This window comes from Anguilla anguilla, chromosome 2 (assembly GCF_013347855.1).
Source record: "Anguilla anguilla isolate fAngAng1 chromosome 2, fAngAng1.pri, whole genome shotgun sequence".
In the NCBI taxonomy this organism is placed as follows: domain Eukaryota; kingdom Metazoa; phylum Chordata; class Actinopteri; order Anguilliformes; family Anguillidae; genus Anguilla; species Anguilla anguilla.
The window spans coordinates 70,803,899-70,822,510 of NC_049202.1; the positions used below are offsets into that span (position 1 = coordinate 70,803,899).

At 45.4% G+C, this 18,612-nt stretch overlaps 3 protein-coding genes and 1 non-coding gene across 4 annotated transcripts in view; 2 read left to right on the forward strand and 2 right to left on the reverse strand.

The window, feature by feature from the left end:
• The window catches only part of bptf (bromodomain PHD finger transcription factor), a 60,118-nt gene extending 58,802 nt beyond the window's left edge, over nt 1–1,316 (forward strand). The window contains exon 34 of the mRNA XM_035404267.1: nt 1,153–1,316. Coding sequence (XP_035260158.1) covers nt 1,153–1,189 — 37 coding nt within the window. The 3' untranslated portion in view covers nt 1,190–1,316. The remainder of the gene's footprint in view (nt 1–1,152) is intronic.
• A 5,522-nt stretch (nt 1,317–6,838) lies between these two features.
• On the reverse strand, nt 6,839–12,915 carry LOC118219629 (basic salivary proline-rich protein 2-like). Its single transcript, XM_035402957.1, has 5 exons — nt 11,707–12,915; nt 10,243–10,869; nt 9,672–9,758; nt 8,354–8,545; nt 6,839–7,898 (listed from the first exon to the last, which is right to left on the reverse strand). The coding sequence occupies exons 1-5, from the start codon at nt 11,774–11,776 to the stop codon at nt 7,711–7,713; spliced, it is 1,164 nt and encodes a 387-aa protein (XP_035258848.1). The 5' UTR covers nt 11,777–12,915; the 3' UTR covers nt 6,839–7,710.
• Nucleotides 12,784–12,856, reverse strand: trnar-ccg. Its single transcript has one exon. It is a non-coding gene; the product is annotated as a tRNA-Arg (tRNA).
• A 461-nt stretch (nt 12,916–13,376) lies between the features above and the next one.
• On the forward strand, nt 13,377–17,691 carry kpna2 (karyopherin alpha 2 (RAG cohort 1, importin alpha 1)). The gene is made up of 11 exons (XM_035402928.1): nt 13,377–13,461; nt 13,804–13,913; nt 14,081–14,221; nt 14,596–14,684; nt 14,853–15,121; nt 15,288–15,382; nt 15,975–16,238; nt 16,396–16,629; nt 16,879–17,061; nt 17,204–17,353; nt 17,466–17,691. The coding sequence occupies exons 2-11, from the start codon at nt 13,848–13,850 to the stop codon at nt 17,553–17,555; spliced, it is 1,581 nt and encodes a 526-aa protein (XP_035258819.1). The 5' UTR covers nt 13,377–13,461; nt 13,804–13,847; the 3' UTR covers nt 17,556–17,691.
• Nucleotides 17,692–18,612: the final 921 nt, after the last annotated feature.

Here is an 18,612-nt window from a genome sequence, read left to right on the forward strand (position 1 = left end):
TGTCATAAGTCCGGCGTAATAGCTGGAGTCTGAACTGGATGCTGGGGTCGATCTCTTAGTATTTAATCATGAGCGCGCTGTTTCATAAACAGCCTAAATTTGTGTACGATTATATAAAGTCGCAGCAACAAACAAAAAACAAAAATGTAATCGAAACCGTACTATATAATTAAATTTTGTAATAAAGTTTTATAACCCAAACTTCGAAGATGTCTCCAATGACAATCGCAACACTGCAGCCATGTTGATAGTGAAGTTACCTGAAGAATATGAGGGATGTACGTTTTTTTTATTTTATTTTGTAATTTGCTAAATATTTGCAGTTTTCAGGAAGAGCCACTTGTAGAGAAGTTCACCTGCTTACCTCGAACGGGGATGTAACCCATAGATGACACGATGTAAAGTGAGTTAGAAAAAAACAGTTTTATTTGAAGCGGACAAGTGTCTGTTAGGTACCTGCCCAGAAAAGATGACTACAACAGGAAAACAAAAAAAAAAAAAGAAGATTTTAATGTGCAAAAATTAAGTGTGTTGCATGTTGCTGGCGCCCTCTCTTAATTTTCAACTGGCCGGCCTGCAACAGGAATGGTTCATCATGCAGTCCACTCAGACAGGCATGTGTAAATCCAGACGGATCAGATCCTAATTTGGCGTCTCATTACTGCTTAGCCTTAATTATAGCGTTGTCCTTATCTGGACATTTTAAATGGTTTGCAAACTTAATTGGTTAGAATCTTTGATCCAGGTTTATTTGTATATGTTGTATGCTTTTAAATCCTTTTGTGAAGGATTATTTTATGGTTTAAAAAAGAATGCCTCCCGTAGGAATTTCATCGATAGGAAAAGGCGGCAGGCGCATCCGATGCCTTCTGCACGGATTCTTCAGTTCATCCGCACAGAGAGCCGCCCTCTTTGCGAGCGTTTGTGTAGCTTTATTTGTGTTTGTGGAAAGCTAGTGTTACACCAACATGGCTGCTCTTTTCTTCTGCTCGCATGTCTGACCCGCCCCCCCCCCCCCCCCCCCGCCCTCCCCCTGGCATCCTGTACTGTTTGTTTTCGATATTTACTATAATATTTGACTGTCTGTTGGAACATTTAATAAAAAAGAAGTAAACAAAGGGTCCTCATCTTTTCTCTTTCCGTATTCCGTAGGTCGCATAACAACAAACTACAGTCTGCAGCTTCTTAGAATACACAGCTCTTTGCTCTAAGTCCTGAACAGCGGGAATCTGGTGTCTCTGAACATTAACCCATGGCGGAACCAGGCTACCTCTTCAGCTCTGGTGCCGTCCCTCCCCCACCCCCCCCCCTTCTCCCCCACCCCCTTTCCACCCCTTGCCCCCCCCCCAACTGCCCCCCCCCCCCTCCCTCCCTGGCGAAAGGAAGTCTGTGCCGTTTTAAACCAGCATAATCTCCAAAGGGCCCCCCCTCCCCACCCCCCCGTGCCCCCCAGTGGGGCCGGTGCGGGACTGTGTGGGATGGGCCGGGCCCCTGCTCGGCTTGGCCCCGTGTGAAGATTTGGGGGAGAAAGCAGGAGGAGGCGAAGAGACTTGGCTGCGGGATGGTCACATCCAAACACGGATGGGTGTGGGGTCACGTGGTGGTGTGTGTGGGGGGGGGGGGTGGTGGGGGGCGGGGGGTGTTCTTGGATCAGTCATTTACAAAGGGGGAAGGGGGGGGGGGGAGATGCTTTTCATTTCATTTCTTTTCTTTTTTTTTGTAATTATTTTTGAGCAGTTAAAGGAATTTGAGAAACGCTCTGAAGTCCAAGTTGGCCGCCACGCCTGGCGCAAGTTACGTTCAAGAGAGCTGTATTTATTCTGTAGCTAACTCGTCATTTCAGATTTTATATCGCCGCACATTTGTCGACTAATTTTATTCGTTGGGGGTGAAATCTGATTTTGCCTGGCAATGTTACTTCTTTTTTTTTTTTTTTTTTTTTTCTCCTTTTCTCCCCTCCTCACCTGATTCCTGTGGTCAAAGATCCGATTGAAACATTCACACCCATTTGGTCTCTTCTGTGTTCGAAAGGAGCTGTTGAAATTCGGAATGATTCAGGAATCAGAAGGGCCTTCCAGGTAGTCAATGTTTCATGGCCCAGGTCAAGGCACTAAGAGCCTGATTTATATATATATATATATATATATACATATACATATATATATATATATATATATAAATTAATCAGCCTGCAGTACTGACCGACTGAAATTGGAAGAGCGATGTGTATTTGAAGCTATCCTGTTTGTAAAACTTTTGTCAGATTGAATTTTGTTTTCCTTTTTTTGTTTTTCTGTTTTTTGTATTACAGCTGAAGAAATATTGATGTATATGAAACATAATAAAAAGGAGAAAGACCGAGCTCTCTCCCACACTGATAGAGGTGTCTCCACACGTGCTTCATTGAAGACATTCACCCAGTTTAAAAATAAATAAATAAATAAAACATGAAATAAAAATAAAAAGAAAACCATGAAACCTTTTCCACAATCCTTTCCCAAAGAATGAGGGACAGTTGGGAAGGTTCTAAAGGAAGAATAAAGGGCACATTAAACCTAAATGTAATGTCATTTCAGGCTCAGAATAAAGGGCGTCGTTGAAAAGGCCACAGACTTTTATCAACCACAGCTTAGCATAGCTTAGCTTAGCTTAGCTTAGCATAGCTTAGCGGCCATCGTAACGCAGTAGAGAAGGCTCTCTTCTGAACGGCTGGCGAAAACGTCGCAGTCGCTATTACAATAAGCAATTTTGATGGGGAGGGGGGTCATCTTTATACAGTGGGTTTGTATAAAGACTTTTTAATAGACTCTTTGCAGCCTCGTTTTTTGGAGCTCTTCCTGATCTGGAATTTTATAAAGAGAGGCAAAAATGTTTCTTGTGGCAGTGTTAAAATTGCCATGTGATGCCCTTTGAGGGAGCATCTCTTCAAAAGGAACTTCAATCTGGTGTGCACGTGCTTTTGCGACAGAACTGTCACAAAAGTGACCTGACCCTTTGTTCGTTGGGTCTGACTGTGTGCCACAGTCCTACATCGGTGAACTGTGGTCTTGCATAATTTCGAGATGCGCGCTGCAAACCTAAATTGATGTTGTCGACGACTTACGAGCAGATTGTAAATTTCTATATATATATTTTTTGTTTTTGCTCTTGAACATACCTGAACAGACCAGTCCTCCCGAGTTTTAGCACTCAACTGTTTTCACTTTACCGAGTGAAATTTGCATTTAGGTGAAATTGCCCTTTATGTTAAAAATGCTGCATATTGTGTGCATATTGATTTGGGGGGTGGGGGTGGGGGGAGGGATGTATGGACTCTAATGAGTTATGTAAAGGAAACAAAATAATTCTGCGCATCACTTCATCACAATACCTGTATTATTTATTCATATCTATGGAACTATTCATTTTGATTAATGTTGAGAAAATTATTAGTGGAAAAAAGATTTTCCTATGAGTAGGAAATAGATGCTATCTATGTTTTTAACAGATTGTGGCAACTTTAAAGAGATCCTTTTTTTGTACTTGATAGGACATTTCATCCTAGTTAATAAAGTAATGTTTTTGACATCAAATTTGCAGTGCAGTCTTTAGTCACCACTTGTTTTATTTTCATTTATTCTGAATTCCACTATTTTTTTTTTATTTTTTTTTTTTATTTAGTTGATTCTGTTGAATTTTTCTGAAGTCATTATGGTCTGTCTGTGGGTGATCGCATGCTTTTGTGTGCGCTCCTGTCTTGATTCGCACCCGTGTGGCTGTCTGAGGGCTTTCCCTGTAAATTGCAGGTCTTGCAGTTGGCGGCGCAGAAGCTGCCAAACGCTTGTCTCGTATCAGTGCGAGGAAGTTGCTGTTCGGCAGACGACGCGAATGGGCACAGTCTGTGGCCCTGTGCAAATAGACCTTTCTTTAAGAGCAGATTTATTTGTTCCGAACACCCACAGCTGTTTCCAGTTCCCACTTCCAAGTTCCCAAAGGTCTATTGATGATAGCAGTATACAGAATTTATACCTGTCAAATTATGTTCATGTATCTATAGAAATCAGTTCCGCCTCTGCACCACCTGTATTTTGATGTAAAGTCTTGGTCCTTGTACCACTCCATACACCCCACCACGGACTAGTATCCTAATTCTAGATATAGTCAAATCCCTTTTAGGTTTTGGTCAGATGTTAGGTGTTCTCTCGGGGTTACTTTATTTTTCCTAGTAACTGGGTATCTGGTAAATGGACTGCATTTATATAGCGCTTTTATCCAAAGCGCTTTACAATTGATGCCTCTCATTCGCCAGAGCGATTAGGGGTTAGGTGTCTTGCTGAAGGACACTTCGACATGCCCAGGGCGGGGTTTGAACCGGCAACCCTCCGACTGCCAGACAATCGGTCTTACCTCCTGAGCTATGTCGCCCTTCAGAGACGTTTTATCTGGTTTTATTAAGGAATTGCTGAGTTTTAATCACCCCTGTAATCAGTAATCGATTAGCTTTGCATTGTATGCTCTCAGTTTGAACGTCTCGCTATCCCGTGCTGATGGGCATTGCGGTTTCTCTCAAAATCATAGACGTCAGTGCTGTTCTGTGCAGCGCAACGAGTACGAGCACTTTGAGAAAGCCTAACACACCTGCACCTCGCTGTTAGTAACGTCCTGAGGTCATTTCAGGCAGTGCCTTCCCTGTTGTCTCGGCGGGACAGAGGCCGCTCTGTGTGACAGCGGTGACGCAAGCGGCGTCGCTTTGCTGCTTCCTGTTTGTGCGTGCGGGGGAAGGCCGATTGAAATGTTCCATTAAATAAAACGTCATTTTATATTGCGCTCGTTGACCGAAAACTGACATCAGCGAAAGCTGCGCTGATGACTCATTTTCTGTCAGCTGACAGGAAACGGTCCCTTCAGTTTTCGATTTTTTTTTTTCAACACCGCAATTCTGGGTTTAAATTTTAAACACCCCCTCCTGTAGAGTTTATTAGAGGGTTTCCTTTACGGAGGGAATTGGGTAGGGTGGCAGAAGTCCCAACGTTGTTTCCTGTTCCTCAAGGTATGTCCGACTAGTGGAGGTGCCCTAAAATCGGCCCTGCGCCCTTCCTGCGCCTCCTGTTCTGAATGGACAGGTGCTGAACGGGCACAAGAGCTGCCAGTCCTGCCGGTCCACGCGGATTTTCTCCCCCTCTGCACACATCTCACGCGAAAGGCAAAGGCGAGCTCGGACACCAGAGTGTTGCCGATGACCACATCCCTGGAACATCCCTCCCCATCTTTGGGCCAGCAAACCCGTCTTTGTCACACAGGAAGAGAGTCAGCCCAACTCCCCGGCCCCCGCCCCCCCTCCCCCCCTCCCTATGTATGGAATGCTGTGTTCTGATGGCAGTGGAGATGCAGGGAGTGCGTTTCCTGCCCCCCCCCCCCCCCCATCTGTTCCCCTCAAGCGCTGATCCGGAGATACGCAGCTCCCCGGGGCTGGAGAGCGCTCAGCTCGCTGGCCATCGTGGTCCGCTGTCGCTGACAGAAGGAGCAGCCAGTTACAGGTACACTATCAGTTCATTCCCTGCTGCTGGTGGTGGTGGTGATGGAGGTGGTGGTGGAGGCTACAACGTGTTCTTTTTTTTTTGCCATAGACTTCAGCTCAGCACGTCTTGCCTGGAAGGTACCCGCCCGTTCATTCTGTGCTCACTTGCCATCTGCATTCCCAGTCTTGTTACATTGCATTACATTACATTACATTACAGGCATTTAGCAGATGCTCTTATCCAGGGCGACGTACAACAAAGTGCATCAGTTCAAGGTGCAGAGGTGCAGAAAAAAACACACTAGAGTGAAGTAAAGATCGTAGTGCCAGAAGTGACCACATAGATCAGGACTCCAACCCTGTAGGGTAACCTGTTCAGCAAATAAACAAAACAATCCTGCCAAGTACAAAACTAGCACTGAAATCACATTTGCCTAATCAGAATCAATCAATCAGAATCTTGCTGGTGTGTGCGCGTGCTAGTCTCTCATGCACAGATGACATAGGTCTCACTTATGCACTGTCACTGACCAGCTCTCTCGGGGAATATAACAGAGGATTCAGAGAGGTTTTGTTTTTAAAAAATGATGCTTTATTAGTTTTTTTTTTTTTTTTTAGAACAGGACAGGCTTATATGCGCTCTTCCCTTCACTCCACACCTCTCCGGGCGTGGGATGAGCCAGCCCGCGTGCCTGTTGGGCTGGGACAGCCCTCTCTTTCATCCGCGATTAAAGGCTGTGCTCTGGAGCAGGAACAGCCAGAGTTTCTGCCTCCCGTCTCATTTGCATAACCCTCTTCCTCCTTCTTCCCCAGCCCAGACCTTCCCACGTCTGTCCCCCCCCCCCCCATGCCCCCGCCTCGCCCCCCCGCCCCCTCCCTCCGCTGAGCCTGAATGTTTTCTTTGAGCTCCCCCCCCCCCCCCAAGCCCCCGGCTCGCGCGCTAGCAAGCACCGGCCCTGGGTTGGCGGTCCCGCTGCCCCCCTGCCCCCCCCCGCCTCGTCTCGCCCGCCCAGGCCCGGTCCGCGCGCGCCCGCGGAGTCCTGTGCCCAGGTGCGGCCCGGGATCAGATTCCAGCGATTAGATTTACGGCTTCCCCCTGCACAAATACCCCTAATGAGGCCTCGCCCCGGGTTTGAAGTCACCGTTTGCAGGCAAATATTTCAACGTGCGCACATAATTAAAGTCGGGAAAATAGCCCTCTTGTGTGTTTAAAAAAAAAAAAAAAAAAGCAGCACACGAAATTTGCCGGGACTGTTTTTTTTTCTCTCTTATTTTCTTTTTCCTTTGGGTTGCAGTTGCTTTTCCAGACCCCTCCCACCCTGTTCCCCCACTTTTTTTTCTCTTTTTTTTTTAGCATAACTGCATTTCCTGAATTCTGATAAGCGGAAGAAAATAGAAGAGAGAAAGAGAGAGCAACTGCAAGTGTACGTGGGTAAAAAGAAGACTTTATGTTCTTCTGGCCAGTGGTGAATCAACAGACCGTCTTGTTTCTCTGCAAGTTTCCGTCAGTACAGACGCACTGTTGTAGCTCCACACAGCAAACGTTACGGAAGAGCTGTGTTTGAAGAAGCAGTGTTAACAGCCAAGGACAGTGTCACGTTTCCCCCCCCCCCAAATAAAACTGTTAACCTGGACTTGCCAGTTGAGAACGGCAGTTGTGTGCAGCATTCTTAACAGACACCTTCCCCTAGTTAATAAAATATGTTTTATCTGAATGAAATCTGCTCTGACTTGCTAACCTCAGTTTCAGTATGTGGCCCTTCAGAACCGCCCTAACGGGTGTAGTTGTCAGTGAAATGTACTGTTCATTGGCCAAAAGGTGAGGGGTACAAAATGTCAAATATTTTCCAATTGATTATTTTATCAGTGTTGAGACATTACCCAATATATCCTGAATGAAAAAAAGTTTCCAAATAAATTCAGGGACACAACTGAGACCCAGCTCTGCGAGATTCTTGCTCAGTTTAAACATTCTGGTAATCTATTATTCCCCAGCATATTTATGGCCGACCGGAAGCAGCAATAAGACGGATACTGTAAATGTTAAATATTACCATTCCACTTAAGGAAAAATGCACTATGCACAGGCGAACAGAATAGCCTCTTCCTGGTCTCTGCTGTCTTCTGAGTATGTTGCGTGATTATAAGTCTGTTCTTGGTAGCAGCTGCATTGTCTCTGCCCGCGCAGCAGGGGGCAGCAGAGGCTCCCGTGCTCATCGACACCTCGAGCGAGATGCCTCCTGCGCCTTCTGGTGCCGCCTCTTATTGAACCTCTTGACGTAGTTGTTGCTTCTCAGGAGACCGTCGCCGGGCTTAAGTCTCCCCCCGAGAAGGGCCAGAAGGTCGTTGGGCAGGTGGCGCCTCCTGTGGTATATCTGCCCCATGACAATGTACCTGCTCCCTGCAAGGTGACACGCGGCATTGCTTTAAATCACTGAGTAAGAGCATTGGGTCCCTCTGTGTGGTCTGACCTAATCTGTTTTCGAGAGAGGACATTTATTCGTGGACGTTTACATCATCCCAAAGAACACTGTGCTCTTTTTGCTTCATTCGCATAATTTCCTCAATCTTCTCAACTTTTATCACGCGAGTAATTTATCACTAGCACTAGCACTTTGAGCAAGGCCAAGCAGTTATCTTCAAAGCACAAAATAAGAGCACTTGGGATCTCAATGTTCAGCTTTTTGGGGGTAATAAGCACAAGTTCTCTCACCACTGCTCCACATTGCCCCCTTATTGGGTATCAATAAAACAGTAACAGATGAATAATAAAAAAAAAACACAGAGTGAGACTATGAAAAGGGGAAAAGACAAGAATGTCAAGAAGAGAGGTGTCGGAACAGAGAGGACGCTCACCAAGTTTGAGCTCTGGGCACGGCTTGGAGCACCTGTAGGTGTCCAGCACCAGGACCTGCACCTTAAAGAAGTAGCTGTCCGGGGCGACGTACAGGCGGCTCATCTTGTAGAAACCGTCACTGCTGACCAATAGAGTGGCGAGGCGTATCCCCCGCCGGATCACTTCCAGGTCGTGCACGATCCCGTTGACGGCTGAGAGGGGGAAAGACAACACAAGATGAGGCTGGATCACACAGCGGGGCGGAAGACCAAATGTGCGGTGAGCGTTCTGGCACAAAATGGCCGCCGTGCATCACCCAGGTGGGTGCTACGCATTGGCGGTGGGAGAGGTGAACGCGCACCCATCACTGAAAAGCACTTTGAGCGTCCGGAAAAGTGCTATGTAAATGCAATGATTCATTCATTCGTTCATTCGTTCATTCGTTCATTCGTTCATCAATATGAAAAAACACAGCTGGGAGGGGGAAACCAGTATCCGTAATGGTCATACACAGTACAACAGGGACTCTTGTGTCTGCTTTTATCCTACACTCGTTTCTCAATTCTCTTTCACAGAAACAACCCAAGGCATCAAAGTCAGTAGGAATGCAAGGGACTGTGTAGCTGATGAGACATAGGGGCAGGTTAGATGGTCAGGTGTAGACAGTTAAGCAGAAACAGCCAGGACAGAGGTGTTAACACACTTCAAAACTCTGTCAAAACAGTTCCATGGGATCTGTAATGAGCACTGTAAGTCACAGATTCCAGCTTAATGTCTCATCCAAAGGATGGCAGCTTCTACGGCACAGTGTCCCCATCGCGGCTGGGGCACTGGGTGTTTGCTCTGGTCCAGAGGGAAGAGAGAGTGCTCTCTCCTCACCTCTTTCAGCAGCAACATAAGCTTTCCCAGGTGGTCTCCCATCCAAGTACCAACCAAACCCACAGCTGCTTAGCAGCAATTAGCTCTTGTAAGAATACAGGGTGGTATGGCTGCTGCAGATCCATTCAGACAGAAATCCATGTTAATAATACTAGCATGCTAATAAATAAGGGATTTTCAGTGAACGTCCCTGGTGGAATTTAACGAGCAGACCTCCTTTCACCAGTCCTTGCGAAGAGAGACGAACGTTATCAATTTTGTCCTCCTTCTTTTCTGCACTGACAGACAGGACAAGAAGGAGCTGGCCTGATACTGAGGTGACAGTTTCTCCGGAACCTTCCACAGCTCTGCCTATGCCTCTCCTCTCTGTCGGGGGTGCTCCCGCGAACCCAGCTGTACCTGCAGGGCTGAAGGGCTGTTCATTTCGGCGCTGCCACAACCGCAGCAGCACAGCCTTACCAAATTCACTGTAGCAGTAGTGCTCCCTCTCCTCCTTCTCTCTCTTGCATTCGCTCAAGCAGATCGCTTCTTGGGTGAAGTCTCCTTCTGGAAAAAAAAATGGGGGGGGGGGGGGGGAGAAACACAGCGCAATTATGAAACCAGGGCAGTCATCGCGGCGTCATTGCGAAACCGTATCGTCACATTCCGATCTCGGTGGGCTTTCCAGGTACTGCTTGATTCTCGCCCCAGTCTCCAAAGCGTCGCTTTATCGCGGCCGATCTCACTTTCACATTTCACACAATCGCTCACCGGTTTAAGTTTTCGCACAAAGGTTTTATTCAAGCGGCAGCGCCAAGCGACGCAGCAATTTGCGGCTCGAGAAGCAATTAGGCTAAAACCCGCTGTAGTCCCTTCACTGTCACGCCTCCTCCCACGTTGTATTCCTTGAGATGCATTATGGGAAAAACCTTACTGAACCTGTGGTTAGCAGTTGTCTATGACCATGAAATGCACTTTTTTGTACATCGCTTTGGATAAAAGCGTCTGCCAAATGAATGTAATGTAAATGTGAAAAAAAGCCCTCCTCCACCTTTCTTCAGAATGTCGAAGTGGTACAGCAGGCTGGACGACCTCCGGTTGAGCTGAACCGACGGCCCGCTGTTGTTCCGGAAGCCGCCGGCGGCCTGGTGCAGGCCGGACCTCCTGGGCCGGTTCTCCTCCGGGTCCAGCTTTCGGGCGGGCGGGGCCGGCGGGCGGGGCTGGCCGCGAGACCGGGCGTTGTGGCGGACGTCGGGCTCACCGCGGGGAGCGCTGTTGGGCGGGGTCTCGGGGACGCCTTTCTGCGCGCGATCGGAGGCGTCGCCCGCGGGCGGCTTGGCGGGCAGCTCGGGGGCCGGCGCGCGCCCTTCCCCTCCGCTCTTCTCGCTGTTGTGCTCGGTCGGCAGCCGCTCGCTCTTGGCGGGCTTCTTGCTCCTGTTGTGCTGTCCCGGGCGGGACGGGGGCGCCAGGTCGCCGTGCTTGGGCAACATGCCGCCCGACAGGGGCGGCAGGACGTGCTTGGGGTCGCCCGCCTTGCCGCTCTGCTGCGGGAGCTCGTTGACGGGCAGAGGCGGGTCCTTGGCCGGCCCGGTTCGGCTCTGGTTCTGGTTCTGGTTCTGGTTCTGGTTCGTGGTTCCGTGGGCTTTCTGCGACGGGGTCCCGATCAGTGAGAACAGCTCTGGAACCACAACCAGACACAGTGCAATTACACACCACCATTGTGTGCCTCACCTCCCTTGCTCTGAGGGAAAAAAACTGCACTTTTAAGCCTTTTAATTTAAGACTCTGAGTTTTTCATATTCTGGCACTTTTGCTCTGGTAAATGGATGCACTTCTGTTCTCTCTCATTCTGTTCTCTTCACGTTCTCTGGATGGTCTGCTAAATTATTGTAATATAATTTGTAATGTACAATATGTAATGCTTAAATTAATCACTACACATTTGTTTTCAATAAATGTCCATTCTTATAAGTACATGAATTCTATTTCTATTTGGCTTAGTTGATAAAGACCACATAACATGAAGTAAATCATAGAGATGTACAAAAATGTTATTCACGCAGAAAAAGCTCATTTTCAGAAGAAGCAGCTATTGAGGTCCACTATATTGGCACGGCCTGATCAAAAGCTACCTACTTTGCCTCAAAACATGGAATTACAAGTTAAACATAAACAAGGCAAATTAACAACAAAAAAGTTCAGTTCTGGTTTAAATCGTTGCATGTTGCTCTAAGCAACCAACGTCGCTTAAGATATAGCGTTTATGTAATATGTAATATTTTATTGTTTATAATGTAATATTGGTTTATCCCATTGAAAAATAGATACCACAGAAAACATAAATCTTGTGTACCATAAAATCCTTATGATTCAGTATCAATAATACAATTTCTCCACATTACTCAGCAAGATATCTTATTAAATATCTGCAACTGTGCGTTATTCGTTTTTAAATAGTTTTACACCGAAACGTTTAAACAAATTAAAAAGCGTATGTAAAACTTCGTCCACTTACCATTGACCGTGTGTTCCTCTGCGTCTGTAAAGGCGAGAGCAACGGAGAGGAGCAGCAGAACCGCTGTCATTTTGGAAAGTATTTCCTTGTATGATATCTGAAGTCTGGATTTCGTCTGTTTTATATGCCCGTGGCTAATGCTAGCGACGAGAGGCGTGTCGCTGCAACGCTGTATTCCTTCACTTGGGTAAACAGGCTGAGATCAGTGACGCTATTTATGAATGAATTGCCGTGGAAATTTCACACAGCTGAGCTAGCTCCCATCGGGACAGTGTGACGAGAGGAATGTCAGTGGCGCTGCAGTGTAGTAGCCTATTAATGTAATAATAGCAACTGTGGTGGTTGGTAGAAGTTCACAATGAATTAAACTCCGCAGTGTAAATAAAGCCACAGGCAATTAATTTGTTGATCGCCTTACCTGAATAACTTACAGTTTATTAGTATAGGAGCCTACAATTACTGGAGTTTATTCGGATTGTTTGTCTCGTTGATATTAGATTCTTTCATTTATATTGTTCTTTCTTTTCACTTATATTCCATAGCTTGAAAGCGCATATAAAAAAACAACAACCCGAACAACGATGTTAGGTCATTAGAGCAATTAATATACTGAGAAAAAAAACTTGCTGATGAAACTGACAACCACCGGTATTAAATCACTGCCCCCCTCTGGACAGAAGCGAAATCACAGCTCAATGTGTGCCATTGCGTTTTCTCAGCCATGTGAAATAACTGGGGTTGTTTTAAAGAAGCTGCATTTTAAATTAATTTCCATTCATTAATTTAGCTTTACATTATCAGCGGCGAAAAATCTGTATGCAGCAAGCTAGCTGCTGTTCTTCGCTCTAACGTTAGCTAGCTCTACGTTTTAGTTATCGTGGTAAGGATAGCAACTATGGCTAGCAAACAGCTCGTTGATAACCATAAGAAAGACACTGTTAGATTTCTCAGGCCGAACAGATTTTAATTAACATTTGCACGCTACAAGCGTACAAGTTTGGCTTGCCTGCCATGTATAGCTGCCGCCTCGTATTTTTTAGTCAACGATGGCGAGTTCTAAAACAAGTGTGATACACACGACCCAGATGGGACTCGAACCCACAATCCCCAGCTCCGGAGGCTGATGCCTTATCCATTAGGCCACTGGGTCATCACGTTGCAAACAGGCACAGTCTCAGTTCTTAATCTCAAGATATGAAACCTGCCTCTTACGACACAGGAAAGAGAAGGAAATTTTGCACATCGATTTCCGTGTTGTGCATGTGCAGTTTAAATTTCTAAGAATCACTAGTTTCCAACATTGTACATCATTATGTTGCATAGAGCTATATTATTTGTGTGCATCAATAAATATTGTGTACCCTACACATTAAATGATCGAAACAATTTAAAATGTACACGCCCGGGTAAAAATCTCGCGATAACACAGCTAATTTCTAATCATCACTAGTTTCCAACATTATAAATTATTATGTTGCATAGAGCTGTATTATTTGTGTGTGCAAATATATTTTTGTGCACCCTACACATAAAATGATCAAAACAATTTAAAATGTATCCGTCCGGGTAAACATCTCGCGATAACACCGCAAATTGCGTTTCCCCTGACAACTCGTTCAGAGCATAGTATGATTTTTCAAAACAGGCCAATGGAGGGATGCTTTTACTCGAACAGGCCAATCATGAGTTCTTTGAGCCGAGAATTTAAAGGGCGCCATCAGGCTACAGACGTCACTGCCTCCGATCACGGAACTGGTAAGCATGCGGTATCTTCTTACTTATGTAAAATCCGCTATTGTGTGCGCTATTTAGTTGAAATTGTTTAATTTAACATATACGTTTTTAAATGAAGGTGTTGTCAAATTTTTATTAGCAATTAGATGTAGAACAAATGTGTTTAGTAAACTAGCCGTCAAGTTCACCGGTGTGGCGACGTTACTGGGGATGGTAAATTCGCCTTAGACAATGTGTTATTTCCTGTAGCCTAATTGCGGGATTTTGCTTACTACTTTATTTTACTACTTTGTTTTACAAACTACGGCGAAGATCTGCTTTGTCAAAGTAATCACAATATTATTTCGCTTCATGTCCCCACAGGTGAGAATCAGATCGCGTATCCCGTTCAGCTGTTTTTATAAGAAATGTCCACCGCCAACGAGAACTGCGTTCGTCTGAACAAATTTAAAAATAAAGGCAAGGATGCAAATGTAAGTATATGACGTTAGCCAATTTTGGTTATCAAAAAGGGGTTTCCATTTAGCTAAACTCTTAACGTTTGTTGATCAAAAAATGCTGGCTAAGTAACGTTTCGCGTGTTCTAGCTGGAGAAGTGACGCCTGCTGTTGTCTGATTTCGATTTCATATCCCGCTGCAGGAGCTCAGGCGCCGAAGGATTGAGGTCAATGTCGAACTTCGAAAGGCAAAGAAGGACGAGCAGATTCTCAAAAGGAGAAATGTCAGCAGTCTTCCTGATGAGATGACCTCTCCTCTTCAGGAGAAGAATCAGAATGCTCAGGTGAAGCCTTCCGTGCCAACTGACTTGAGGCTAGTTGGCTAATGTTTTTAAAAGGGTTTTTTTTTTTTTACGGCTCGTACAAATCTACTTTCATAACTTAAACTGTGGGCACGGTTAGAACATGGCAAGTTCTACCACTATACTAGCTATTGTAGTGTTCTGGCCTGTGTACATGGCACACCACTTGCCCTGTGTTTCTTTTTTGGGGGGCGGGGGCAGGAAGTGTTAGATTCTGAACTTTGTTTTTAATTTGGACTATCCAGGTCTTTTATTAATGTCTACACGGACCGCTTCAACGCTGTGCTTATTGTAGCTTGTTTGTTTCGCTTTGGATAAAAGCGTCTGCTAAATAAATGTAATGTAATGTTTTTCAGGCTGCTCAGCATTGGACCGTGGAAGAAATCGTAAATGGCGTCAATGCCAACAATCTCGATATGCAGTTGCAGGCCACACAAGCTGCAAGGTAAATGAACTGGTATTGCCTCTCTAAAAATTGATGTAATGCTAATGATGTAATGTTTCCAATGTATATTGTCCAGATGGAATAGCGAGAGGTGACGTCCTGTTATAATGAAGTTGAACAATCAAACCGTAGAAATCGTGAGCTTACAATGTGACGTATCGATCGCAGGAAACTGCTTTCCCGTGAGAGGCACCCACCTATCGATCGCATCATCAGTGCGGGGCTGATCGCCAAGTTTGTCAGCTTCCTGGGCGTGGCAGAGTGTCCCCCTATCCAGTTTGAAGCTGCCTGGGCTCTGACCAATATTGCCTCTGGAACCTCGGATCAAACCAGGGCTGTGGTGGAGGGCGGCGCTATCCCTGCCTTCATCAGCCTGGTCACGTCACCACACCCTCACATCAGTGAGCAGGCCATCTGGGCTTTGGGAAACATTGCAGGTGAGGATTCCTGATTTGTTTTTTTTGTCCCCCCCCCCCCCCCCCCGTATTCTCATTTATTAATTTAACCATCTTATTTTAAAATTTAAACTGTCTGCCAAGTTTGACCAGTGACCCTTGTGTGCCCTTCACATTCCGTAATGTTACTACCCATGTCCCATTTCAGGTGATGGCTCTGCCTACAGAGACAAGGTTCTCAAACACGGAGCTGTCGATCCTCTTCTGAGTTTGCTGGCCGTCCCTGAGCTCTCCGTGTTTCCTGTAAGTACGCGAGTACTGCCTTTACAGCATTCCGGTACGGGTTGACAATTTGTCCGTAACTACACTGCAATTTAGCGCGAGGATTTTCGGGATATCTAAAATTGTATTTCTATTAAGCTTGCACTGCTTCCGTTGCATGTTGATGCTACAGTATTCAGCACCCTGTTCATTTAAATGCTTTTGTCTAAATGTAAATTTCCTGTTACAATTTAAAGATGCCAAAGGGCTTTTCATTGGCTTCCCTCTTTTATTGATTGTAATTGTCGAGTGTCATTTATGCCTAGTTAATGCGTATAGTAACAGGAGTAAGATTCAGAGAATACATGCTAGTCTGTGCTGCTTGGTACAAGATATTGTACTGATGTGGCCTGAATACAACTGGTGATTTTTTTTTTTCAAATTTATTTTTTGTTTTTTAAATACAGAATTAATAATTAAATGCAGTAAGATTCTTAAAGGCTGTATGTTTACCCCACAGTGATGCACTAACTTGCCACTAGATGGGGCTATTGCTTCAGGATTATTCTTCCGGTCTGAAGAAAAAAACATTTTTTTTTTTAACTTTCTCTTTCTCTTTCTCCCCGCTCCTCAGTCTGGTTATCTCAGAAACATCACTTGGACCTTGTCGAACCTCTGCCGCAACAAAAACCCGGCACCCCCTCTGCCGTCTGTGCGGCAGATCCTGCCCACACTGGTGAGACTGCTCCACCACGACGACAAGGAGGTTCTGGCGGACACCTGCTGGGCGGTGTCCTACCTGACGGACGGCCCCAACGAGCGCATCGAGGTGGTGGTGCAGGCCGGCCTGGTGCCCCGTCTGGTGCAGCTGCTCGGCTCCGAAGAGCTGTCCATTGTGGTAGGCGCCATTTCCCCTTGTAACCCTCTGACTTCGTTCTGGTGGTTTGCAGGTGTTGTAGGGTCTTTGCTTTGGGTGCGTGTTCTGCAGTACTTGCAACGATTACCACGGTTAACTTGTATGTTTATCCCGGTTCTCTCTCTCTCTCTCTTTCCAGACACCTGCTCTGCGGTCAGTTGGGAACATTGTCACTGGCACGGATGAGCAGACCCAGAGGGTGCTGGATTCTGGAGCCCTGGAGATGTTCCTGGCCCTGCTTCGTCACCACAAGAACAATATCCAGAAAGAGGCAGCATGGACCCTGTCCAACATCACTGCAGGCAAGGAAACGCAGATCCAAGAGGTCATCAATGCTAGCCTGGTGCCTGCTCTGGTTGAGGTGCTCCAACGGGTAAGGACACTTTGCAAATGTTCAGTCTCCTTTTTGAATACCAACAAGGAGACTGAATGTCCAATGAAGGGGAATAAGGAATAACTGTGGATGAGGGTTGTGTTGCTGAACTAAATTAGTGACATTTGTTCAAGTATAATTGTTCATTTTTAATGTAATTTCAGACGGTACCTGAAATTGTACTTTTAGCTGATGCCATCTAAAGTAGGTAGAGGCTTGTCCTTAACCTATTTCATTTCTTTGACCCAGGGTGACTACAAGACCCAGAAAGAGGCAGTATGGGCAATTACCAACTACACCAGTGGGGGCACCGTTGAGCAGGTTGTCTACCTTGTTCAGTCAAATGTGCTTGAGCCCCTGCTGAACCTGCTCTCTACCAAGGACAGCAAGACTATCCTGGTCATCCTGGATGCCATTTCCAACATCTTCCTGGTATGTCAGCCTCTATTCAAATGGGTGCCATTACCACACATCAAATATTGCTATAAATGTGTGCCATGTGAACTGATGACAAAATTAGTCTAGCACCAGTATGGAAATGAAACTAAACTCTAATACTGTCCTTTTCTTTTAGGCGGGAGGAAAGATTGGAGAGGTGGATAAGCTGTGTCTGATGATTGAGGAGTGCGGAGGGCTGGACAGAATAGAAGCACTACAGTCTCATGAGAATGAGATGGTCTACAAGGCTGCCCTCAACCTGATTGAGAAGTACTTCTCTGGGGAGGTGAGCACACAACACGATTAATCAATCTGACATTGCGCAGTCAGGGGTGAAGTAATGTTCAGCTTTTTAATGGTTTTAAATGAGTTGTCTTAACTTTGTCTACCCTCAACAGGAAGAGGAAGATGAATGTGTTGCCCCAGAAGCTACAACTGATGGTTATGCCTTCCAGATTGCTGATAACCAAAGCGCTTTCAACTTTTAAATGTCCTATTTTTTCTACTTCACACTTTTTGTTTGTTATATTTTTGTAAGTGTTGTCACTGTGTACATAAGTACAGGGACTAACTTGTCTGTTTTACTGTAAGCTCTGTAAATAAACTTTAATATGGTCTACTGGATGTGTTTTTGGTTTTAATGGATGGGTTTTATTTTCTTGGGTAGGGCCAAACATTTCAGTTTTGCAACACAATAGGTCATTCTACTGCTAGAATGTAATATTGAAAAAGCTAGATGAAGTATTTATTTGGCAGGTGCCTTCCTGGGCTCGATATTAAGGATTTTAAATATTTAAAAAATTTAAAAGATTATACTGGCCCAGATGGCTGTAACAATAAATGTTGGTACAAATATAAATGAATGCTGAAGCTGTAACATTATTGATAAGCAAATGATCAACTTGTGTAGTTTCCATAATGTTAAGACTTAACTTTGGACCTGGATAAGGCTTACTTGGGGTACTAGCCTGATTGGGCAAGTAACCGATCATTCAAGTGACCCAGACCAATCACTGGTCTCGGGCCAGCAGGCACTCCTTATTGATGAGCCCTGCAATGATATCCAGAATCACTTGGAAAGGAAAATTAGTGTGGCATGTTACAACTGGCGAAACATCCCAACAGAACAGTTGCAATTAACAGCAAGTGGGTACCTGGCTGGAAAACTGATTAAGACCCATCATAGACTAACATTTATAATGGGCATGATGGTGATTTTGCCAAACAGAATGCAGCCAGACAGCTGAATATTAAAGCTATTTAAAATGTTTACATTTCATTGCACACTAGTAGTGACTAGAAGGTATTATATTGTACATTGAGGAAACAAAAGTTTGCATTCTGGATATGGGAAGTGTGTGTGTGGCATAAAACTGACGGGTGAGGACCTTGCCAAGTCCGCAGAAGCAGCAATGCCACACAGATCATTTGTGCAAATGCTTTCTAGTTAAAAATGTCAAATTTGGAGGGCATGTCTGTACCAATAAATGTTGACTTGTCCTGGGGTGACAAATCAAGAATGTCCATTGAAAGCACTTTGAGCCA